The sequence below is a fragment of the Cyprinodon variegatus genome, unplaced genomic scaffold (genome assembly GCF_000732505.1).
Source record: "Cyprinodon variegatus isolate N-32 unplaced genomic scaffold, C_variegatus-1.0 Scaffold189, whole genome shotgun sequence".
Classification (NCBI taxonomy): Eukaryota; Metazoa; Chordata; class Actinopteri; order Cyprinodontiformes; family Cyprinodontidae; genus Cyprinodon; species Cyprinodon variegatus.
In genome coordinates this window covers 430,997-455,401 of record NW_015150642.1, presented here as the reverse complement: position 1 = coordinate 455,401, position 24,405 = coordinate 430,997, and the positions used below count along the sequence as shown (strand labels likewise).

General features: G+C 48.6%; 1 protein-coding gene across 3 annotated transcripts in view; it reads left to right on the top strand.

Moving 5' to 3' along the window:
- jmjd1c (jumonji domain containing 1C) overlaps positions 1–24,127 on the top strand; it is an 86,221-nt gene extending 62,094 nt beyond the window's left edge. Inside the window, exons 5-26 of one of the 3 annotated variants that reach the window (XM_015379313.1) lie at positions 1,234–1,374; positions 1,605–1,646; positions 3,020–3,290; positions 3,381–3,896; positions 3,965–4,283; positions 4,377–5,151; positions 5,226–5,387; positions 7,153–7,304; positions 9,493–9,655; positions 10,074–12,144; positions 17,476–17,677; positions 17,831–18,045; positions 19,821–19,973; positions 20,105–20,194; positions 20,274–20,398; positions 21,968–22,175; positions 22,265–22,479; positions 22,556–22,885; positions 22,971–23,139; positions 23,210–23,300; positions 23,507–23,637; positions 23,743–24,127. In XM_015379313.1, coding sequence (XP_015234799.1) covers positions 1,234–1,374; positions 1,605–1,646; positions 3,020–3,290; positions 3,381–3,896; positions 3,965–4,283; positions 4,377–5,151; positions 5,226–5,387; positions 7,153–7,304; positions 9,493–9,655; positions 10,074–12,144; positions 17,476–17,677; positions 17,831–18,045; positions 19,821–19,973; positions 20,105–20,194; positions 20,274–20,398; positions 21,968–22,175; positions 22,265–22,479; positions 22,556–22,885; positions 22,971–23,139; positions 23,210–23,300; positions 23,507–23,637; positions 23,743–23,975 — 6,774 coding nt within the window. In that variant the 3' untranslated portion in view covers positions 23,976–24,127. The remainder of the gene's footprint in view (positions 1–1,233; positions 1,375–1,604; positions 1,647–3,019; positions 3,291–3,380; positions 3,897–3,964; positions 4,284–4,376; positions 5,152–5,225; positions 5,388–7,152; positions 7,305–9,492; positions 9,656–10,073; positions 12,145–17,475; positions 17,678–17,830; positions 18,046–19,820; positions 19,974–20,104; positions 20,195–20,273; positions 20,399–21,967; positions 22,176–22,264; positions 22,480–22,555; positions 22,886–22,970; positions 23,140–23,209; positions 23,301–23,506; positions 23,638–23,742) is intronic. The other 2 variants (XM_015379311.1, XM_015379312.1) reach the window with 2 other exon arrangements.
- The last annotated feature ends 278 nt before the right edge of the window (positions 24,128–24,405 follow it).

The window sequence follows — 24,405 nt, the reverse complement described above, 5'->3', positions numbered from 1 at the left end:
GGGGAATCCCAAGGTGCTGGCCCAAGTGGCTGGGGCCCAGTTGGAGTTACTGGAATCCCTTCTCCAGATCTAAAAAACACATGTAGACTGGTTTGGCAAACTCCCATGCACCCTCCAGAATCCTGCTGAGGGTGTAGAGCTGATCCAGTGTTCCACGGCCAGGACAAAAACCACACTGCTCCTCCTGAATCTCAGATTCGACTCTCAGACGCACCCTCCTTTCCAGAACCCCGGATTAGACCTTACCAGGGAGGCTTAGGAGTGTGAATCCTCTGTAGTTGGAACAAACCCTCCAGTCCCCTTTTTTAAATAGAGCAATCACCACCCCAGTCTGCCAATCTAGGGGAACTGCCCCTGATGTCCACGCATTGTTGCAGAGCTGCGTTAACCAACACAGCCCCACAACATCCAGAGCCCTAAGGTACTCAGGGCGAATCTCATCCACCCCTGAAGCCTCGCCACTGAGGAGCTTTTTAACCACCTCAGTGACTTCAGCAAAGAGATGGGAGGACCCAAGCCGGAGCCCCCAGGCTCTGCTTCCTCAATGGGAGACGTGTTGGTGGGATTAAGGAGGTCTTGGAAGTACTCCTTCCCCCTCCTGAGACGCTGGATTGTGGACCAGCATAACTTCAAAGCCGTACAGAAGTTTTTCTCCATGGCCTCTCCGAACTCTTCCCACGCCTGAGTTTTTGCCCCTTTGACTGCCTGTAAACATTAGTGGTATAATCCATTCCCTTATATTCCAGTCCAATGTAATGCAGGCCTGTAAGATCCAAGCCAGTATAATCCTATCCGATATGATGCAGTACGGTATAATCCATTCTGATATCATGCCGTCTGATATAATCTAGGCCGATATAATCCAGGTCGATGTGATCCAGTCAGGTATAATCCGGTACTCATTCTGATAGCGGAATGGGACGGCCCCTTTCTTATGAACCGTTATTTCCAGGCTAATGTTTGATGTGTTGGTTCTGTGCTGTGGAACTCGCTGTCTGCAGCTGTTATTCTGGCTGACTGTAGGGGGCACCGTAGACCACAGACAGCTGGTTTAACAGCTCACTGTATGTAGAAGCAGAAATCCCAGACGTTCGCTCATCCCCATAGTTTTCCAGGTGTAAAATCAAGGGACCATGCCTCATCTTTCGTGCCTCAGAACAAGGTTCTGAAACGCCAGGGAAGTGTTGCTCCGCCCCTGATTAACAGACTCCAACATGGCTGCTCTGTGTTCAGGTGCTAGAGCCTCAGAATGTGGACCCGTCCATGGTGCAGATGACCTTCCTGGATGATGTGGTACACTCACTGCTAAAAGGAGAAAACATCGGCATCACCTCCAGACGAAGGTCCCGGTCCAGCCAGAACAACTCAGCCCATGTGAGTACTGCTGGTTCCTCCTCCGGTCCTTTCAGGCCGCTGCTGCGTCTCATAATGAGCTCAGTGTGGATCATTTCTTTGCTGCTGCTCTGTTCTGTTTGTTTCTGCCGCTGTCAGGAGACGTGTAGAATTCAGTGGGTTGGTTCTGCTCCACCGCTCATTAACCAAATCTGTCCCTCGTTCATTTCATTTTCTCTCATTTTATTCTTTTGTTTCTCTAAACATTAAAGATGGCTGGAGGGAGACCCGTCGGGACCACTGGAAACACTCAGGTACCCTCAAACCCTCCATTCCTGCATTTCTACACCTTCCAGATTGGCTCCAGGTGCATTCTGGGAGGACAGACTGGACTGAGCTACAGTTAGCGTTAGCTGCAGCCCCTTTCAGATCATCGTTCACCCCCATATGATGAGGTCACCACTGATGTTGGTTGGCATCGTTCTGCTTTTCAGATACTTTAAATTCTAAGAGGACTCTGCACCATCCTCACCATCCTCATCCTCACCATCATCATCCTCGTCATCAGCTGCCTGCTATTGTCAGGTTCTGCTGATTTATCAGAACCGCAGGGGATTAAAGCAGCACACAGTGGGTCCACTTCAACCCTCCCTTCTGTAAAGACCCAGTGAACCTCCCAGGATGGAGCCATGATCTCAAAGGGGCCTTAGATCAGAGCACATCCCTGAAATCCACAGAAACCAGGCGTAGATATTAGCTGTTAGAGTCGTTGCTCCGATTAGCTGGGATAATGATTTGAGTATCAGCATCCACAGTGGGAGAAATAAGTATTGAACAGGCCTCCGTTTTTCTCAGTAAATATATTTCTAGAGGCGATATTTTCACCAGATGTTGGTAACAATCTTTAAATCCATACATTTAAAGAAAAATCAAACCATAGATGTCCAGAAATGAAGTTTTTTACTAATGTAGAAAGACGCAGCGGAAAAATGTATTGTCCTGGATGGAGAAAGGAGCCGCATGCATTGCTCAGGTGGGATTTTGGCCCATTCTTCACAGTCTTCCAATCTTGAAGGTTTCATGTTCCTCTGCTATGAACTCTGACCTTTAGTTCTTTCCATAGATTTGGCAGCACTGCTTTTTGCATTGTTTGTTTTCAAATGGTTTGCTGCTGTCTGTTTGGACCTTTCTGAACATGTGCAGCAAACGGACTGATCCAATATGGTGGACAATGTCATTCCCCTTTAATATGTGTGGATCTCATGGATTGTTACTGACATATGGTGAAAATGTCAACAGCGCTTCTGGAGAAATATTTACTGAGAGAAATGGAGGCGTGTTCAGTGCTGATGTCTCCCGCTGTTTCTGCTCTTTTTTTGAAGTCTGCTTCTGTTAAACTTCTAATCTGTTCATTCTGTACTAATCTGATTATTTAAGCCTCTATAGAAATAAATCAGAGCGTGGAGTGTACAGTCATCCTGTTGGCTAGCTCGTTAGCAGCTAATGACCTCCACCTGCCGCTATAACCGGCCTTCAAACAGCAGCAGATGCTCTGAAATGATCTTCATCTTTAAATCTGTGTTTGCTGCCAATAAAAACACTCCTCAGTCGTAGACCGTAGACCTGAGCGCTCTGCATCCTCCATGTTTCCTCTGAGTATGACGTTGGCCCTCTTTGATCCTCGCAGAGTCATTACACACGCGCCCAGGCCAACAGCCCCCGCCCCCTTCTGATGTCATCAGCAGCCAATCCTAAGAGCTCCCAGGGCCCCCAGGCCTCCCCACAGCAGAGCCAGGCCCATCCCATCCAGCAGGCAGTCGGCCAGGCGTACCACTCGACAGGCGGCAGCGGGCGGGAGCCGAGGGAGCAGCGTGGCGCTCGCTCCTCCAGGAGGAAAGGATCGGACAGCAGCGTTCCAGAGGAGGACAAGGACAGGAAGGAGGAACCCGCTGGGCGAGGTGAGAACATGAAGAGGGGCCAGACTTCCTGTCTGTGCTTCTGTAGACCACGGCATCAGTGATGTTTGACCACCATTGACGTTTCTGCAGAACCGAAGGCCAAGATGAAGCCGGCGGCAAACAAGCGCAGGAAAGCTGAGGAAGAGGAGAAGAAGGCGGATCTGAAGAGGCTGAAGGCCGACATGACGTCAGACCTGTCAGAGAGCAGCGACTCAGAGAACCCGCACAAGAGGACCGCCCACTCTTCCTGCTGCTCCTCTTCTTCATCCTCCTCCTCATCTTCTTCCTCCTCCTCTTCCTCCTCTGAGCCCAACTCTGAGAACGAACTAAGGACTCGCAGCAGCGACGGGATCAAAAGTTCCAGAATGGGGGAGGAAGAGACACCGACGTCAAAGGGACTCAAAACGAACGACGCCTCGTCTCTCATCCGCTGCATTTCTCCGTGGGCGGAGCTTCAGGCAGCAGAGGATGTGAAGAAAGGAAAGGAACCGGTACCGATTCTAGCAAACGAAGAGGACGAGCTTGTGGCGCTGACCCAGATCACCCGATCCCCCCTTCTCCCCGACATGACCCAGAGCGGAGCTACGGAGAGCGCCAAGATCAAAGGTAGGTGCTCGGAGAGCCGCCAGTCAGTTCAGGTTCTTGATCTGATTCTCACTCTGTCTGCCTTTCAGCTTCCTCTCCGTCCCGGACGCCATCGCTGGCTCAGCTCCACGGCAGCGCCGTCATCGACATCACAGAAGACGCTCAGGCCACCGTCCACCAGGAGAGCTCGGAGGCGGTGTCGGCACTCCTCGCCTCCCAGAAGGACGAGTCGGTCACCCTCTCTCCTTACCTCCCCCTTAACCCGTCTCCCGTCTCCTCCCCCCCTGTAGCGGCCCCTCCCTCCCCAGCAGAAGGCTGCCGCAGGGTGGAGCTGGACGTCCTCACCAGAGCGCCGGGCGTCCCTTCGCCCAGAAGCAGGCTGGAATTTTCTCCCGCTGAAGCGCTGAGGTGAGTCTGCCGCTTTGACCGGGTTGGGTTGTGCAGGGCGGGGGGGGTTCGCTGATAAACCCAACGTAACCGGATCATCTGTTCTGTTTGTAGGCCCGCCGGGTCCACAGCAGAGAACGCCGCGCCGGTGGACAAGGAGAAGCTTCATCAGCAGCTGCCTGAGCAGCAGCAGCTCCACCACGCTGCTCCTCCATCTTTACCCCCCCCACAACAAGCCGCCCTCCACAGGAGCAGGACCGCCACCCCCCCGGACCCGGCCAAACCCAAGCCGGGCGCCACTCAGGCGGAGCCGCTGCAGCAGAACCCTGCAGACCTCAAAGCTAAGCCCCACCCGGGCCTCCTGGACGTCTCCAAACCCAAACCCAGCACCTCCCCTGAGGTCAGCAAACACAAAGTTCTGATGTTCTCGGACCCGCCCCCGTCCGCCGGCGCCCGCCCGCCCTCTAAAGTGGATGCGGCTGAACCGCCGCGCTCCGGCTTCAAGCCGGTGGCCTCCAGATCGGAGGGGGCGGGGGTCGGCACTAAGAGTCCGCTGATCATCGACAAGAACGAGACGTTCACCGTTTACCGGGACCCGGCGCTGGTCCGCTCGGACGCCGAGAACCCCGCCCCCCCCAGCAGCTCATCCAACCACGTGGCGGCCTACCTGCACCCCCACCTGCACCCGCTGCATCCCCCTCCTCCTCACTCCTCCCACCTCCTCGCCCCCCCTCACTCCTCCCCTCTCCCCCATACTCACCTGCTGCCCCCCGGGATGCTGTCAGCCATGCACCCACCGCCAGGGTCTCTGTTCGGGGGCCACCCGCGGCTGGACTCCCCGGGGGGGCTGGGTCACCTGGCCCTCCCTCACCAGCAACAGTTCCTTCAGGTGTGTCTTCTGACTCCGCCTCTTTCAGCTGTCTGTAGTTGATGATGGATGACCAAAGACCTTCTGTGTTTCAGGGTCATGGCGGGGCGGCGAGTCTGGGCCTGTACCCCATCATCTGGCCCTACCCCAACGGAACGCCACCCCCCTACCCCCCCGGACTCAACCTGCCTCCCACGGCCAAATGGGTCCACTCTGAGAGCCCCATCACTGTGAGCGTCGAGGCGTCCCTGAGGAGGGTAGGTGCCTGACGGTCCAGCAGAACCAGGACCGTCCCTCTGTCCTCTAGCTACTCTGATTGTTCTTAAAGGTCCACTTTCTAAGTGGTTTGGGTCGGTAGCATCAGCGGCCCATGGTGCCGGTCCATCCTGGACCTACAGTACAGACCAAAAGTTTGGACACACCTTTTCATTTAAAGAGTTTTCTTTATTTTCATGACTATGAAAGTTGTAGATTCACACTGAAGGCATCAAAACTATGAATGAACACATGTGAAATTATATACTTAACAAAAAAGTGTGAAACAACTGAAAATATGTCTGATATTCTAGGATCTCAAAGTAGCCACCTTTAGCTTTGATCACTGCTTCGCTCACTCTCAGCATTCTCTTGATGAGCTTCCAGAGGCCGTCACCTGAAATGGTTTTACTTCACAGGTGTCCCCTGTCAGCTTTAATAAGTGGGATTGCTTGCCTTATAAACAGGGTTGGGACAATCAGTCATGTTGTGCAGAAGTCAGTTTGACATACAGCTGATAGTCCTACTGAATAAATTGTTAGTTTGTTTTATGGCAAGAAAAAAGCATCTAAGTAAAGAAGAACGAGCGGCCATCATTACTTTAAGAAATGAAGGTAATTTGGCAAAACTTTGAAAGTGTCTCCAGTTGCAGTCGCAAAAACCATCAAATGCTACGAAGAAACTGACTGACATGAGGAGCGCCCGAGGAAAGGAATACCAAGAGTCACCTATGCTGAAGAGGATAAGTTCATCCGAGTCACCAGCCTTAGAAATGGCAGGTTAACAGCAGCTGAGATTAGAGAGCAGGTCCATGCCACAGAGTTCTAGCAGCAGACACATCTCTAGAACAACTGTTAAGAGGAGACTGTGTGAATCAGGCCTTCGTGGTAGAAGAGCTGCTAGGAAACCACTGCTAAGGCAACAAGCAGAGACACTAGCTTTGGCTAAAGAACACCAGGAACGGACATTGGACCAGAGGAAATCTGGGCTTTGGTCTGATGAGTCCAGATTGGAGATCTTTGGTGAAGGGATGGACTCTACATGCCTGGTTCCCACCGTGAAGCATGGAGGAGGAGGTGTGATGGTGTGGGGATGCTTTGCTGGTGACTCTATTGGGGATTTATTCAAAATTGAAGGCATGCTGAACCAGCATGTCTTCCACAGCATCTTGCAGCGGCATGCTATTCCATCCGGTTTGCGTTTAGTTGGACCATCATTTATTTTCCAGCGGGACAATGAGCCCAAACACACCTCCAGGCTGTGGAAGGGCTATTTGACCTAGAAGGAGAGAGATAGGGTGCTGCCCCAGATGACCTGGCCTCCATAATCATCAGACCTGAACCCAATCCAGATGGTTTGGGGTTAGCTGGACCGCAGAGTGAAGGCAAAAGGGCCAACAGGTGCTAAGCATCTCTGGGAACTCCTTCAGGACTGTTGGAAACCATTTCAGGAGACGGCCTCTGGAAGCTCATCAAGAGAATGCCAAGAGTGAGCGAAGCAGTGATCAAGGCTAAAGGTGGCTACTTTGAAGAAGTTGTTTCACACTTTTTTGTTAAGTATATTATTCCACGTGTTCATTTATAGTTTTGATGCCTTCAGTGTGAATCTACAATTTTCATAGTCATGAAAATAAAGAAAACTCTTTGAATGAGAAGGTGTGTCCAAACTGTTGGTCTGTACTGTAAACGTGAGCTTGGTTTAAGCGTTCCTGTTGAGCTGCTTATGGAGCGTTTGGTTTGTGTCCTGATGGTTGCTTGTCTCCTGCAGAACGCTGCCAGTCCATGGCTGCAGCAGGCTGCTGGCGGTTCTGGTGACGGACTCGGGTTGCTGAACCACATTCCAGTGAGGCCGGCAAGCGCCGACGCCCACCGGCCCTCCTCTAAGATCAGCTCGCACTCCAAGGTCGATGTCCACAAAGAGTAAGTGTGACTGCGGGAGGGAAGAAGAGATGAACACACATTTAAAACAACCTGTTGCTGATATTTGTTAGTCAACATAAACGACAGATGTTAAAGGAGGGAAATGATGATCTGCTCCGTTAGACGCAGCGGTCAGATCACATTCAGCACAGGATCAATAAATAAAAAATACTAATTTTTTTCAAATTGCATTTCAATATTGAACACTTTAAATGTATTTTGTTATTAATGGTTTATTTTACAGAGTTCTGGAATATCTAACATTTGAATTATGATTTCATATGAAATTGATTTCATGACGTTCTTTAGGGATCAAATCCACCTCCTGACCCCCATAGAGGCTACGATCACTCGGCAGCCTGAAGTTTACCCAATTAGATTTTTTTTTGTCCGTATGCGACCTGGATCTGATCTTTATCAGACATTCTGTTCAACACAGATCCCATGTTTTCCAATGTGACCCACTCGGTTATGTGGTCCTGAATCCGATACGACTCTGATCTTTTTAAATGCGACCTGCGTCTGAACGGCCAGGTCGCATTCATCCGACCTGAACATCATTAACCCCCAGATTCCACATCCTCGGTCAGCGCTCTGCCCCGCCCCGCTCACGTATGTGAGTAATTGTCTGTCATGTTAATCAATGAGAGCTGTTCCATATCCACCGCTACCCCTCCGTCCGTCACCGCCAAAATACAGACCCGAGCTATTTTCTGCTCTGGTCCGGTCCGGCCAGCTCAAGATCCACAAATCCAATCGCACCAAACAGGAAAAAGAACAGCGACAAAATCTGGTTTGTCAAATTAAAATATGTAAACGACAGATCGGTAACTAGCAATTAGAGCATAAATCTTCAATGTTCCCAAAAACAGAAACCATATAATGAAATGATTGGATGCAAACCATTGATACTTCAACAGACCAGGAAGCAGATTTCTCATCTCCATCAAATTATTTACTTTATACAGAGAGGCTTAAAAGTTTAATCGAATCCATTCAAAACTTCTAAGAGCGCCTCTCACAACTTCAAAAGAAACTTCTCATTGCAGGCTGGATGAAGAGATGCTGAGTTTGGAGGGAAAGAACAAATACAGTTCATGAGAAACATGATCCTAGTTATCCCTGTTAATCCACAACAGAAAGAATATTTTTGGGCAGAAACTGAACATCTGTTGGATGTCATATTAAATGAAGCGTTCATTTCTGCATGTTTTGCTCCTTTGAATTTAATAACATCGCACACACACACATCTCCTTAAACTCTGAAGAGCAGAGCAGGACAAGAGGAACAGCCGAGGATGTAGGCTTTGCTTTGCTCAGACGGTCTGGAGCGCAGCACGGCGGAGCAGAGCAGTGGCAGGGCGTAGCGGGGCGCAGCACGGCGGGGCGGAGCAGTGACGGAGGATGTGGGATTTCAGGGTAATACTCAACAGTGGTCCCAAATCTGTGTGTTGCTACGCAGAAGCAGGAAGAGAACAACCATGGCGGACGATGATGCGGAGAGCCGTCTTTATTTTCAACCTGTTGAAGCTGTTTGAAAAGAAATGAAAGATCGCTAGCTGCGCTCCAGCGCTAGCGTCCATGTTTACTTTCATAAACCCAGAGCACGCTGGCTACGTGTGACATCATTGCTTCCTCTACAGCCCATGAGGGACAATTTAGCTGTATGAATGCAGCTCACACAGGAGATCACATACAAGTTGCATATGTTTGGAAATTTGGTCGTTCACATTTCACAGAAGAATCGGATTTCACAAAAATATGGGAAATTAGCATCAAGGCCTGCAGTGTGATCACAGCCTTTGAGTCTCGTGACCCTGCAGGGGTCTAAAGCAGCCTGTTTTAGGGGACCTTTGCTGCAGACTGGGTAAATATTGGATTCTGATTGGCTGCTGGGTGTCATTAGGGTCACCTTTAACAATGTGATAGCTATGAATTTCTGGCTGACCTTAGTTAGCTGCCTGCTGGCAACACCTTGTGAGAGAGGGAATCGGCCAATCAGCTGCTTCTACCTAAAAACATTTGATTTTTAACTGTAAAAAAGACAAAAAGGATTTTCTGATTGATTAAATATAGAGTTGGTGGGATAGATCCTGGTGTCTTAGAAGCACCATCAGGGTTTGATCGGCTGCTGTTCCTCTGCGTGCCACCATGTTTGCTCTAACTGCTTTAATCCGTCTGTGTGCAGAGAGGTGGAGAAAAAGGCGTTTGTGGATCCAATCAGGAGCTTAACGTTGGCGCAGATAAAACCGGATCCTGCAGACCGCAGTCGCACCCCGACAGGGAAGGATGTCCTGCTGCAGCGCCTCTACCTGGATCCGCACAGCAAAGCTCGTCTGACCAACACGCAGGTACGAAGCTGCCCTCGCCCTCCAGGCACGCCGTGACATCAGCAGTACTTCCTGTATTCAGGTCCACTCATTTCCTCTGAACCGAAAACATAAAACTCAACTAAAAATTAGAAGAATTTCTGTATTTGCTCTTAATCTGAGCATAAAATTAGATAATCTGCCAAAGGAAGGAGGCCTCCAGATCCAGAAATAAGATGAAATCATATTTCATCTTTCAGCTTAAAATGTAAAACTCTTATTGCTCTTGTAGAAGCGCGTAGAACCTCTGAGAACATTAAGATCCTTTTACTCACATCTTCTGACCAGTTTCAGCCTGACAGAGAAATGATTGGAGGGTGTGAAATGTTCTGCAGACGTTCTGGAGCTCAGAGCTAAACGTAAAGGATGATCCTTGATGTTCTCACGTCTCTCCTTACAGGAGGCGCTTCATGCAGCCGAGCGAAGCGTCAAGTACAAAGAGGAGAATCGTCAGATCCTGAAGGAGAGCATCGAGGTGGCTCCTTTCACCGCTAAGATCCAGCGCGCCGCCGACCCCCCCGGCCTGGACAGGGACAGGGACAGGAACAAAGACCCAGCTTTCCCCGTCCGGGTCCCGGCTCTGGCCTCTCCGAGTCCTAAACCCACCCACCCCCACCCCCACGTCATCAAGGCGGAGAAGAGCAGCTACTTCACAACCATCTCCAACAGCGTGGTGAACGACCCCCCCAGACTGTACCCCTCCAAGGAGCAGAGCTCCTACTACGACAAAGGCTCCCTCTGCGCTCCGGTGGGGGGTGTGGGCATCCAGGGAGCCCAGCCTCTGGCGGGTTACGGCTCCAAGGTGTCTCTCTCCAAGCCCCCCCCTCTCATAAAGCACCAACCAGAGGGAGGGGAGGGGCTAGCGGGGAAGATTACTGAGCAGCTCAGCCAGCAGGCCTCTCTGATCCATCACCAACACCTCAGCAGCTTAGACAGGAGGGACCGCCGCAGCCCCGCCGCCTCCCACACCCCCCCCTCATCCTCCGTGTCCAACCACCATCATCATCATCATCATCATCATCATCAGCAGCAGCTCAGGGCCATGCCGTCCCTGTTCAGAGCCCCCGTCTACCATCCGCCCACGCAGCTCTCCTTAGAACGCAAAGACAACACTGAGCGGGAGAAGGGGGGCTACGGCGGGCGTCTGTCCCCCCCCACCCTCACACCCATCCAGCCCGTTAGCTTAGCCACTGCTAGCACCAAAGCCTCAGTGGAGCAGCAGAAGCCCCCCACCCTGGTGCCAGAACTTAGGGACACCAAACTCCATGGAAGCGCTGCCGCCTCCACAACGGCGCCCCCCGTCAGCGGGGCCCTTCTGACTGACGGGTGGCGGTCCAGAGAGCCCATCCAAGACAGAGGAAGCGTGTTCTGTCGGGACATGGAGGTGACGAGGGGGAAGCCTCAGGCGGCGGTGGCGTCTGTCATTGTGCGACCCACTACGGTCCGGTACGAAGGTCCGGTTAGTTCCACGCCGCCGCCCTCCGCAGGGGGCCGGGTCATCCAGACGCCCTCCATGCAGCGCACTCAGGGCCCAGCAGGGGGCAACGGCCCCAACGCTGTGTGTCGGTCCCCCGTCGTCGTCCCTCCGGCTGCTGACGTTAAAAAGACAGGAAGTTCCTCCGTCTCAGCAGCCGAAGGCGTCGACTCAGGATCCGCCTCTCCAGGGCTGACTCCGCCCCCTGGGGGTCAGCGGCTCGCCGGCTCCTCTCAGCCTTTCTCTCCCTCGTTTGTTCATTTAAAAAAGCACAAGGCTGCTCTGGCTGCGGCCCAGTCCAGAACCAACCCCGCATCCGGGCCAATCGGAGCCGCGTCCTCTCTTCTAGACGCAGTGGAAAAAAACCCCAGCTCCACGCCCCCACCCTCCTCAGACAGCAGCAGCTCTTCGGCCGGGAGTGCCGCCAGTCCGCTGCTCAACGGTCAGTCCTCCGGCCCGGCCCAGCCCAGCAACTACCACAAGCTGAAGAAAGCCTGGCTGACCCGCCACTCCGAGGAGGACAAGACCGCCGCCACGGCCGCCCCCAGCCCCTCCCCCAGAACAGAGAGGCTAATAAGCAGCACCAGCAGCGCCGCCGCCATGTCAGACATGATCAAACCCTGCACCGTCAACCTCAGCGCCTCCACGTCCGGAGACATGGACCTGAGCAAAGATGGTGGCGGAAAAGGCGACAGAGAGCGGAACCAGGAGGGGAAGAACGCAGCATCGGCGGGAGGCGAGGAGAGGAAGTCCTTCTCCAGACGGGGCTACAAACGCTCCTATGACTCCGGCTCAGAGAGCGCCGCCGACGACTCGGACACCAGCGAGAGCAAGATGGAGGGCAGAGCCAAGCGCCAGTCCAAACCCACCTACAAGAAGAAGCAGAACGACATGGCCAAGAGGAAAGGAGAGCAGGAGAAGGAGGAGGAGGACCTGAAGCCCAACGGCATCTTCCGGTCGGCCCGGGAGAAGACCAAGCTGAAGCTGGCCAGCAGCAGTAAGTCTTTCCACCTAGAAACGCAGTGCCTAGATCAGGTTAGCTGATCCATAAGCTCCTCCACCTTCTAAAGTGTCTTCTGATCCTTTAGGGTTGGAAGTCATTCTGGTTGCTTTAGATCTATGCTGATTGAGTTGGAAAAGTTTTAGGGACTTTTTGGAGCGGCTCGTCTCCATGTGGGAATCTACAGCAGCACCTATAGATCTACAGATCTGCTGCATAGATCAACATCTAGTTACAGGGAGACCAGGAAGTCAATGGACGTCTTTACACACATAAAACGCCACATTACAGACAAGACATCATCCTACCTGAGCTTCTATTTGAAGCTGCTTCTGTCTCCTTGAACCCCAGTCGGCCTCAGCAGATGGCCGCTCACACTGAGCCTGGTTCTAATGGAGGTTTCTTCCTGTTCAAAGGGAGTTTTTCCTCTTCACTGTCGCTACAAGCATGCAGAGTGTGAGGGATTGCTGAAGACTCAATGATGACTTTGGTAGCAATAAACTGGTTTTCCTTAGATAGAAAAATTTGAACCAATCTGACTGCATGATCTGGTTGATTTGGATCTATAAAGTGAGACTAAACCTCTGGGAAGGAAGAGATGAACCAGCCGGGCTGCAGGCTTCAGGTTGGTCTGCAGCTGAGCCTGGTTCTAGTTCTAGTTCTAGTTCTGCTAAACTCTGATCGTCACAGGATTTAAACTACGGCTGCAACTAATGATTATTTTGCTAATCGGTTAATCTGTAGATTAGTTTTTCAATTCATAATCGGATACCCAAAGGTTCCTTACTTTTTGTAAAATTAAACCAGATAAAACTAAAACTTTTCCACTTGAGGAGTTCTGGATTATAGAGCAGATTGACAGATGGAAAAGTAAAATTTTTATGTTAAGTGCAAAATGTTTACATATTTTTTACAGTCTTTGTATAATTCTAAAAAAAGAAAAGAAATTTGAAAACAATCCACTGAACTTTAGTTTTTATCTCAGTCAAGCTTAAGAAGCTCCGCCCACATAGATAGGAGGCTGGAAACAGGAGCAATGTCTAAATAGCTTTGGTGGCCAGAAATGGGAACTCCTTGGCAACGGATGACCGAAAACTGTCCAGAGGTATCAGCAAAGTTTAGCTTTAAACCAGGATCTAGTTTCAGTTCAATGAGTTCCTCTCACTCTTTAAAGCCATGTCCTTCCAGCAATGGATACTGGGCTGTATGGCTCCCTAACCCACGCAAGGCATTCTGGGAAAGCTGAAGAGAAATAAAATGAAGACTTCTCAAGAATCACACACATTGCAGCAGTGTTGCCATCTTTCAGTGGGAACATCTCCAGATTGCACCTTTTAACGGAACCCGTTCATTTTATCAGTGCTGTTAGCAGGTTTTCATTTCAGCATCTGTGGGTTCAGCTTATTCAGATAATGAACTATATCAGCATGTATTCCAGCTTTGAGTAATCAGACCACTCGTTTGTCAGTAATACTTTAAGTTCCTCTCATAACTCGTACGCAGGGGCCAGAAGTTTGCCATGTGACAGCCACTGGACCTCCATGTGAAACAATAAGATTTTATGCTCCGCCCCCATTTCTTCACATAAGGATGCAAATAAGATGCATCTCAAAGGTCACGTCTTCACAAAGTTCACTATCCAACATGTGTTCTTTCTTCTTGATGTTGCTGTCGCTTGGGATTGCCACATCTATCACTACTGCCTTCTTCTGCTGTTTGTCGATCAACACGATGTCTGGTTGGTTAGCCATCACCTGTTTGTCAGTCTGGATCTTGAAGTCCCACAGGATCTTAGCTCGGTCATTCTCAACTACCTTAGGAGGTGTCTTCCATTTTGACCTTGGGACTTCCAGCCCATACTCATGGCAGATGTTCCTGTACACTATGACAGCTACCTGGTTGTGGCGTTCCATGTATGCACTTCCTGCCTGCGTTTTACACCCTGCTGTTATGTGCTGTATTGTTTCAGGGGCATCTTTGCACAGTCTGCATCGGGGGTCCTGCCTGGTGTGGTAGACCCTGGCCTCTATTGATCTTGTACTGAACTGCCATGATATATATATATCTATTAGTGCTGTCAAAATTATCGCGTTATTAACGCGTTAACGCGAGGCCATTTTAATGGCGATAATTTTTTTAACGTGAGATTAACGCTATGTGGTTTTATGGTACAATTTTCCAAGTACATCCCGCTGCAGCCTATGTATTTTTTGTATGTCATCGAGAGTATTAAAATGATTTTCAATCAGAAAAAAAATGTGTGATTAAAATGCGATTAATCGCGAGTTAACTTAGGCATTGATGCGATTAATCGCGATTAAAAAAATTTAATCGATTGACAGCACTAATATATATATATATATATATATTGTTGATGGTATTAAGATAATTTCCAAGGGGGGGTCACATGATGCAAATGGCGGGGTAGGCAGCTCATTGCTTGTGCTCCCACAGCTCGGTATCCTTCTGACTATTTTTCAGCAGAACTCGGTGGTTTCAGTGGACGGTCTTCGATGCCTAGACCTAAGAGAGTGAAACCCCCTATATTAGGTGTTCAGCTATCTAGCAACCAAGCTGAAATGGAGGACGACACGCGACTGGGTCATGTCCACGTACACAGTTTGGTGGGAAGAATAACTGCTGAAGTGCTTAAAGGTGTGGAGGCTTCCTTTGACCAGTGATAGACCCACACTTAAATTGTGCAGTTGGAATGAGGGGCATACATAATCCTATTAAGCGTAAAACAATTAAAAGTTTTTTGAAAAAGGAAGATGTTCATATAGCCCTCCTGCAAGAAACACTCCAAGTGAGCACCTGAAGTTGCTTACTTGGAACCTCTCCTTATGGAGAGGTTCCGCCATAAGAAAAGATACTAGTATTAGAGGAATTTCTTTGAATAATCAGGAGCATTAAAGCTTGCTTCATGCTGATGATGTTCTGATGTTTTTTTAGCTCCCCTACATATTCTATCCCTAGATTAACTGAGATAATTCACAATTTTGGCATTTTTTCCGGATACAAAACAAACTTTTCTAAAAGTGAAGCATATGTCGCTCACATACATGTGTCCCAAATATCTCACAGCCGTTCCGCTGGTCTCCAGCAGGGTTGCTTTATCTAGGTATAAGATTTTCGCCGTGCATAAACGATCTGTATACCGTAAATTAAATATTTCCCCTCTCTTGCAAACTATAAAACAGGATAGATGGTGTGCTCTGCCTCTGTCCCTTCTAGGTTGAATTTATTTGATTAAAATGAACATTCTTCCACGCCTCCTGTATTACTTTCAGATGCTGCCAGTTATGTTATGAAAGAAAGTTCTTCAGAATTCAAAAGTGCTATTGTTTTATTTATCTGGTGTAGAAAAAGACCCAGGTTGAGATACAGCTTCTGTTGCCTACCTATTAAGAATGGTGGCTTACCAGCCCCCTCCCTGTTGTATTATTTGTGCGCGGCACAGTTTAAGTTTCTTTTAGAATGGTCCTTGAATAAAATCCTCTTACTGAATTTATTATATACCTCTCCTGGCAAGGTGGCAACATTAGTGAAAGATAAGGTGATTTTAAAGAATATGTTAAACATTTGGCATAAGGTCCGGAATGTGGAGGGGTACAGTAATTGCTTCTCTTTGCTGACTCCCATTCACAACAACCCTGACTTGCATCCTGGGCTGCGGGGTGGCCTTGCTGACTGGAAGGATAAGGGTATCAGAGTCGTTGGGGACATGATCCAGGAAGGCTCAATCCTTACATTTCAACAAGTGAAAAGCAAATGGGGATCACAGATAAAGACTTTATCATATTTCTGCAAGTTCGTAACTTTATTTTGTCTAACTGAAAGGACTAAACGGCTGGCCTTGCAGTATCTCCCATAGAATCCCTATTGCTAAATAGTAGGCAACTTAAATCAGATACTCTTTAATCTTAAAGTAGATAATTCTCTTAAAGTAAAAAGCAAATGGGAATCTGACTTAGGTACAGTAAAGTCTGAGAACTGGGATTCTCTGTGAGGACAGCCCTTTAGGGTCCTGGTGTCTAACTCTGTGTGGAAGAGGCAATTTAAGATTTAGCTTAGGCTTTTTATCACTCCTGTAGACAGACACACATTTAATCCAAACCTTTCAGAGCTCTGTAATAAATGTCAATCTGATACAGCTTCATTTATTCATCGTTTATGGAGCTGATCTCATATCCAACAGATTTGGAGTATAATTATTCGACAGTTAAGTCTGATTTTCAAGTGTCATCTACATCCGAGTGTAAGGGCTTGCATGTTAGGACTTGAGGATGACCTGCCAGTTGGTTTCGTGAAAGAGACCTTTTGCTCTGTGCACCGAAATGTATCTTGGCCTTGAGGATCACTGACAAAACCCCCCCTCTAAACCAGTGGAAACAAACTGTGACTGGTATCATTCCATTTGAGCTTTGTTTTGTTGTTGTTTTGTTTTTCCTCTTTTGTTTATTTGTTTAATTTTATTTATTTCTTTGTTCGGTGTATGTTGTTTTTTATGTTGGGCCTGAATTTGCCACAGCTCCAGCGGCTTCTGCTCTGCAAGAAAAAGTTTAATAAAAGCAAAGTTGGAAAAAAAGATTATTTCTAAGAGCATTAAAAAGCATTTAGTGTCTCTCATTCCTCTATAAACCCTGTATCACTCTGTTGTCTTTACAGGCGTTTATGTCCCTCTGCTGCCCCCCACTGAAATAGAAGAGTATTACATTATCTGCCACACTTAATGACATCATAGACACCCGACAAATGGTTAATTAGGTGATATTAGATCATTTCCTGCAGCACACCTGACCATCTATCACAACACACTGGTTGAAAATCACTGCCCTAGAGTTACGACACAGCCTTCCTGGTCGCCAACAGAACCAGTTTAGACCTGCGGCGTCTCTGGAGCGCTCCATCCGGGTCTCTGTAGGGTAGCATCCGCTAACAAGATGTTTGAGTCTTTAAGTCCATAAAGGAGGCGCTGAGGAGGAACATGATGGTTGGGGTGAAGGTCAGCCAACGCTCTGCTGGGTCTAACGCTTCCTGCCCTCCTGGTGTTTTATAACATATGTTTTTATATAAAATATCTTTTTCTTTTAACCCCAAGAAGTTTCCTCAGATTCATATGGAGTGAATTTTGTTCCAATAATGTTACAAAGAAGTTGTTTTGTAAATGGGTATGTGATATAACTCTCTAAACTGGATCTGAAAACAGAAAATAATTTGATGTGATGCATGTGAAAATGAGTTCCCCTCATAGTCTGATTGAGTGGGGCTTAATCTGCCCGCTGCTGTGTCTCTGGTTCTGATCCGGTTGGCTGCTCCTGTCTTCAGATGGCATCCCTCGCTCCGTGCTGAAGGACTGGAGGAAGGTCAAGAAGCTCAAGCAGACAGGAGAGTCCTTCCTGCAGGACGACTCGTGCTCAGAAATCGGACCGAACCTCCAGAAGTGCCGGGAGTGCCGGGTGGTCCGCAGTAAGAAGGGGGCGGAGCCAGCACATTCCCCCGTCTTCTGTCGATTCTACTATTTCAGACGGTAAATTACCTTTTTTCTCCCCAGTCCAGAATCATTCTGATAGCTTCCACCATGTTGATGACCTTCAAATGGCTCCATCACCGTAGCGGCGGTCCATGGAGCGCCTCCATGGCTTCCTGTCCCTCTTCCTTCATCAACCTCTTTTTATTCCAGGCTCTCCTACAGCAAAAACGGAGTCATTCGAATGGATGGCTTCTCCGCTCCAGAGCAGTTTGATGACGAGGCTCTGGCCTTATGGGTCCCTGGGTCCATGGAGGAGAGCCGGCTGGACCAGGCCACGGCGAGGTACATCCTCAGTTTCACTGGAGACAAGTTCTGTCAGATGGTGACGACTGAGAACGCCGCAGCCAGCTGGATCAAGAAGGACGGTGAGACGGCTCAGACTGACGGGGGAGGGGGGAGAATGACGGGTTACTGGTTTCCAGTTAATTCCAGCAAAACCAACCCTGCAGTACCTCTGCTTGGCCACTAGAGGTCATATCCTCTGCTGTAGAGACACTGATGATCAAAAGAAAGAAGCAGAGAACCTCTGATCAGTTTTTAATCTTTTATTATTAACAGAAACTTCATAATAATGTAGATCATTGATATAATTATTAAAGAATATTATGTTTCACTTGATATGACAAATAATGATGGTAATGGTTATTATAGAAATTCTATTGTTTTTTGCCATTAATAAAGGAAATAGTTAACTTTACTATTATGTTGCTGTTGTTCCTAGGGCGGGGCGATATGAAGACAATCTAACATCATGATGTATTTGGGCTATAATCTCAATATACGATATATATCACCATATGTTTAAATTACTTTTAAAAACAAAAGTGCTGAAAACTGCACTGATTTACTTAAACCTTTTGTTTTTTAATTTTAATTTATTTTAACCAGCTGAAAGCTTTTCTGGCCCATGATGTCTTTGGGTGTCAGAATTAGACCTTTAATAATATCCCAGCAACCAAACAGGAAACAAAGCAAAAACACACAATAATAAATAAAATGCAAAATAACAAAGGCTCCTTTGTGCATAATCTAAAAATAAAAATGCAGAATGAAATTAGAAATGTTAGGAAACGTCTGTAAAACCTTTGATCCCATCACAGCTATTAGAGCATCTAAAAAACATTTCAATAAAGTAATAAATGACGTCTGTGATTTCCTTCCATCTCTTCCTGTTTCTCTCATACGGGATCGCCTTTTCAAACGACGCCATCGGCTTCACAGCTGATCGATTGAACGTTTTAATTGGTGGGCGGGGAGACGCTGACATGCAGAGTTTACACTGGATGGTGGAATAAATCTGTTCTGCTTCCTTTGCAGTCATGGTTTTTGCGGCACGTCTTAAAAATTAGCGCCTTTTGTTGGACGTCCTCGAAGTGAAATCCAAACCGCTGTGTTTATCGCTCAGCTGAATCACCTGCTGTTGCCATGTTTAGTTTGCAGGTTGCTGTAGAGCGCGTGAAAATAATCCTGTTTGGAGGAGGGGTTTATGATGCATTCAAAGTGTGTGGGAAAAATAAAACTCAGTGAAATGGATGCAGACGGCTTAATGTCGTCATGCTTGTACTTGATGGTTGCGATGGAGTCATTTTACATGTTGTGTGGGAGGAAACATGAGATACGTCGAGTTTATTCAATATATGGCCCACCCCTAGTTAGCAGTAAGAAGTCTGACATCAGAGCTCGGCGTTTGGCGTCAGAGCTTGAACAGAAACGATTCAGAGGAACGCAGACGTCTGCAGACAGTTGGAAGCTCCTCCTACTGGAGGCTCCTGTGTTTCAGGGACGGGGCTGCATTTGTAGGGTGGAGTCATTTTAACTATTGTGCGTGAGGAAACTGGAGATAGATCAAGTTTATTCGATATATCGCGCTGGTTGCTGCTGATAATAATAATGATAATATTATTCGTATGTTTTGGTTTCTGCTGTCAGCAAAAATAACAATAATCTGTATAATAATGATTTTTATGCTTGGTGACATAAGAGGACGGAGCAAAGGAAGGATGGTTAACCTGGATCTGTTATTGATCAGCTGAAGATCTACATTCCTCTAAGAAATGATTTAGCTCTTTGTTTATTCATGTATCTGAATAATCTGTTTTCTTCATTTTCTGATTTTTTTTTTTCCCCCAATGAATTTCAGCCAAACCAGCGTGGAAGCGGGCGGTGCGAGGGGTCAGAGAAATGTGTGACGCTTGTGAAGCGACGCTCTTCAACATCCACTGGGTCTGCCAGAAGTGCGGCTTCGTGGTCTGCCTGGACTGCTACAAAGCCAAGGAGCGGCGCAGCTGCAAAGGTTGGCTGCTTACTGCTCGCACAGCTGGTTCAGCTGAGGAAAACTTTCCTCCCCACGTTTCCGGGCCGCTGGCTCAGTGCCGTTCCAGCTGTCTGACCCACTAACGCTGCTTCTCCTCCCTCTGTCTTCAGACAAGGAGCTGTACGGCTGGTTGAAGTGTGTGAAAGGCCAACCCCATGACCATAAGCACCTCATGCCCACTCAGATCATCCCTGGAAAAGGTACGGTCCAGGCAGGCAGACCCCTTCTGATCCAGCATGTTCCCTGAGAGTCTCTTTAATTCTGCTCTGGTTCCTGCAGTGCTGACAGAGTTGGTGACGTCCATGCACGCCCTGAGAGACAAGAGCGGCGTCTCCTTCCACTGCCCGTGCTCCAGCAAACAGAACCTTCTGACCAAACTGCCGGCAACCAACGGAGTCTCACAGGTACTGCGGTCCGGTCCACTTCCTCAGCTCCGTAGGGTTGGGGAAACGTTGAGGTGAATGTTTGGGCTACATAAGGCCTCCAACTGTACGATAAAACGGCTCACCATCACGTCCAAAACGTCAGACTCGGCACTAAGAGATGGCGCTGGTCGGACTCGCCAATCTGGAAGAAGAAGAGATTAAGAACTCCCTTGTTTGCACATGCACAGTTAGCTAGTTTCTGGTCAATCAGCTTGTAGCTCAGCAGCAGGATTTACGCACCAACAACTCAGGAGGGAAAACTGAATTTCAAACATGTTTGATTTTCTCCCGACCTTCTGATTCCTGATGGTGAGGTGGTCGTTAGAGGCTGATCGCCCCTCCTTACCCCTATACACTACACCACGCACCATCAGGCTGAAACTTGGCCTGATCCAACATATTCTTGCACAACTGGAGAATCGGCCCAAAAAAGTACAGTTATGCCTTAGTTAGCTAGTTTAACTAACTCAGGTTTTATTCCTGTTTATTAAATAACCAGGTGTCTTACGTTGCTCAGACACTTTTAATTAAGATCCTTTTTCATGGGTCTCATCAGCCAGGTTTCACACAGACTCTCTATCATGCTTTCACATAAAGTCATGAACGCCACCTAGTGGACCTAAACAGAATTAAATCATCACAGACCGTAGATGAAGATTAGTGATTGTTGAAAGGATTCTTCCTCAGGATGTTTTAGATCCATCCATCCATTTTCTGTCCCGCCTCATCCCAGCTGGGGTAGTGAGGGGTGCTGGTACCCATCTCCTGTACTCTGTATGCTGGTGAAGGTTCTCAGTCATCCAGGTCATGGTCATTGCAAAGAAAAAATAAAAACAATCCACTGGACTTTGTTTCCAAGTTTGAAGACGTTTCTCTTCCATCCAGGAAGCTTTTTCAATTCAAAATGTTAGAAATAGCGTTGAGTTCCATGTTTTGTACAGTAGCCCAACAAAGCCTTGTTTTGGTTTAGAAAACATGCAAATTGAAATGGACGAATGCATCGTTTGGCTTCGTTGTTAGCCTGCAATGCCCCATACCTGTCTATGTCTCTGAAAGGTCGGTTGTTAAAGGGGATTTTTGGCTTGGCTGAATAGGCGTGGTCCTCCACTATCTCCAGCTGTCTCTGGGTGAGAGGTGGGGTCCCCCATGGACAGGTCTCCTGTCCATCGCAGGGCAGCACAGAGACAAACAACCATTCATACACACTCACACCTAAGGAGAATTTAGAGAAGCCAATGAACCTAACAGTCATGTTTTTGGACTGTGGGAGGAAGCCGGGGTACCCTGAGAGAACCCACACATGCTCAGGGAGAACATGCAAACTCTGCAGAAAGACCCCGGGCCGGAAATCAAACCCGGAACCTTCTAACTTCAAGGCGGCAGTGCTGCCCACTGAGAAACTGAGCAGTTTTAGATCTGCTGGCCTGTAATCCAAACGTTTCTTTATGACGATGGTTTCCTCTCTGTGTCAAACAGTTGATGAATAAATCAGCAGATTTTCAGTGAAGTGAGGGAAACCAAAATCTACTTCCTGTTTACCTCCTCTAGGTTCTGCAGAACGTTCTAAACCACAGTAACAAGCTGTCTCTGGTGAAAGCGGAGCCCGACTCCATGGACGGAGGAACCAAGGCCGAATTCAACGGGAGCAGCCCGAGGAGCGACGAGGCCGGCACCCCCGCCACGCCGCCTGCGTCTCAGTCACCTCTGCACTTCCTGGCCGACCTCGCAGAGCAGAAATCCAGGGAGGAGAAGAAAGGTGAGAAAGAAGAAGGAGAAAATGTTTGAGAGTCGGTTCGGTTTCATGTCGTTCACCTCCTGCTGTTCCCGCCTCCTCTTTGCTAACAGAAAACAAGCAGTCTGTGCTGCCGGGCAAGTCTGGGAAGGAGGAGAAGGATGGGGAGGAAGCAGTGCAGGCATGTAAAACGCCGGCGCTGGTGGCTAACAGCAGCGAGCAGGGCTCCACGCTCAGAGACCTGCTCACCACCACAGCAGGGAAGCTCAAGCTTGGATCTACTGATGCTGGAATCGCCTTTGCTCCCGTTTACTCCACCGCTGCACAGGTATGCAGAGCCTTCATCCCCCCGCTAAAGCTTTAGACTTCCAGCAGGTCTGTTTCATGCTTATCTTCCCCTGCAGCCTGGGAAGGACGGCCGCTCCATGCCCAACATCCTGGATGACATCATAGCCTCAGTGGTGGAGAATAAAATCCCAGCCACCCGCCAGAGCATCACCGCCAAGCTGTCAGTGACGCCCAGCAGCAACGGCAGCCCAGCCCCCGCTCAGGAGGAGAACAAGGCGCTGAGGAAGAGGCCGGCCGCTCCGCCCGCAGCCATACCTGAGGACCTGACCCACCAGTACCCAGACATCCCCCACCTCTGGCTGGACAACAGGCGGCTGCTGTGGCTCAAAGATCACCGCAATCAGAACAACTGGAAGCTGTTCAGGGAATGCTGGAAACAAGGCCAGGTAGGTGTAGGACGGAGCGTCGGAGCTCCGCCCTCAGCAGGGTCTGCAGACCTCTCATGGCGTGGCGTCTCCTGTCTGCTTCTAGCCTGTTCTGGTGTCCGGGATCCATAAGAGGCTCAACGCCAATCTGTGGAAGGCAGACTCCTTCAACCAGGAGTTTGCAGACCACCAGGGAGACCTGCTCAACTGCAAGGACCAGGTGGTGTCCAACTCTGGAATAAAGGAGTTCTGGGATGGATTTGAGGACATAACCAGTAAGTTTGGCTCCATCAGATCTCCCCCTGGTTGTTGTTGGATTGAACTGAAGTCTGTTTCCTCGTTTAGAGCGGCCAAAGTCCAAAGACGGCGAACCCATGGTCTACAGACTGAAGGACTGGCCGTCAGGGGAGGAGTTCATGGCTCTGATGCCCTCCAGGTAAACGTCTCACCTCTTTAGGCTCATTTAGGACCAACTTCCTTGGTTTCTGTTTCCTTTGGTCTCAGCTTTAAGTTATAATCCAATTTAAATGTTTGTCTTGATAAATTGTTGTTTAATTAATTAATTGTTGTCTTTAAGGTCTGATCAGGCCTTTTATTCCTCCGCCTTGATGGAAATCTTTTCTACGTTTGTTTTTGTTTCAGGTACGACGACTTGATGAAGAACCTTCCTCTGCCAGAATACTCGGATCCAGAGGGGAGCCTGAACCTGGCGTCTCACCTGCCGTCCTTCTTCGTCCGGCCTGACCTGGGGCCCAGACTCTGCTGTGCATACGGTGAGAGGAGAAGCTGCTGAGAGCTGCAGCTCTTGGTCAGGCGTTCCTCAGGGATGTTCCTCCCTCTGCCTTCAGTGCTGTGATGCAGGTTTTGTGTCCCTGCAGGCGTAGCTGCATCCCAGGACCAGGACTTTGGGACGGCCAACCTCCATGTTGAAGTGTCCGATGTGGTGTCGGTCCTGGTTTACGTCGGCGTAGCTAAAGGAAACGGAGTCCTTTCCAAAACCGGTAAACCTTCCTGCTCCTGGATTGTTTATTCTGAGAGAGGAGTGGCTCGATTAAACGTTGAAGAAGGAAAAGTTTTTAAGAGAACCAGGAAATGGGTCTTTTTATTCTGACCTGATTAGTTTGAACCAAAGAGCTGGATTCTGGTTCATTTCTCTGATCCACAGTAGATATAGCTTTGGGTTCATGTCTCTCACCTCGTACTTCTGATCAAGTTGTAAACATCTCTATATAATGATGGGCAGTTCCAGAAAACATGGACACGGTCCCAGTAGACTGCTGACATCACAGGCTGCAGTTATTTCATCATCATTAGTAGAATAGACACCATGCATCGATTGAGGATTGATGTCTGGTTCTAACCATTACTGGAGGAACTAGAAGGTTCTCTGTTTGGTTCTTACCACTATTGGAGGAACTAGAAGGTTCTCTGTCTGGTTCTAACCATTACTGGAGGAACTAGAAGGTTCTCTGTCTGGTTCTAACCATTACTGGAGGAACTAGAAGGTTCTCTGTCTGGTTCTAACCATTACTGGAGGAACT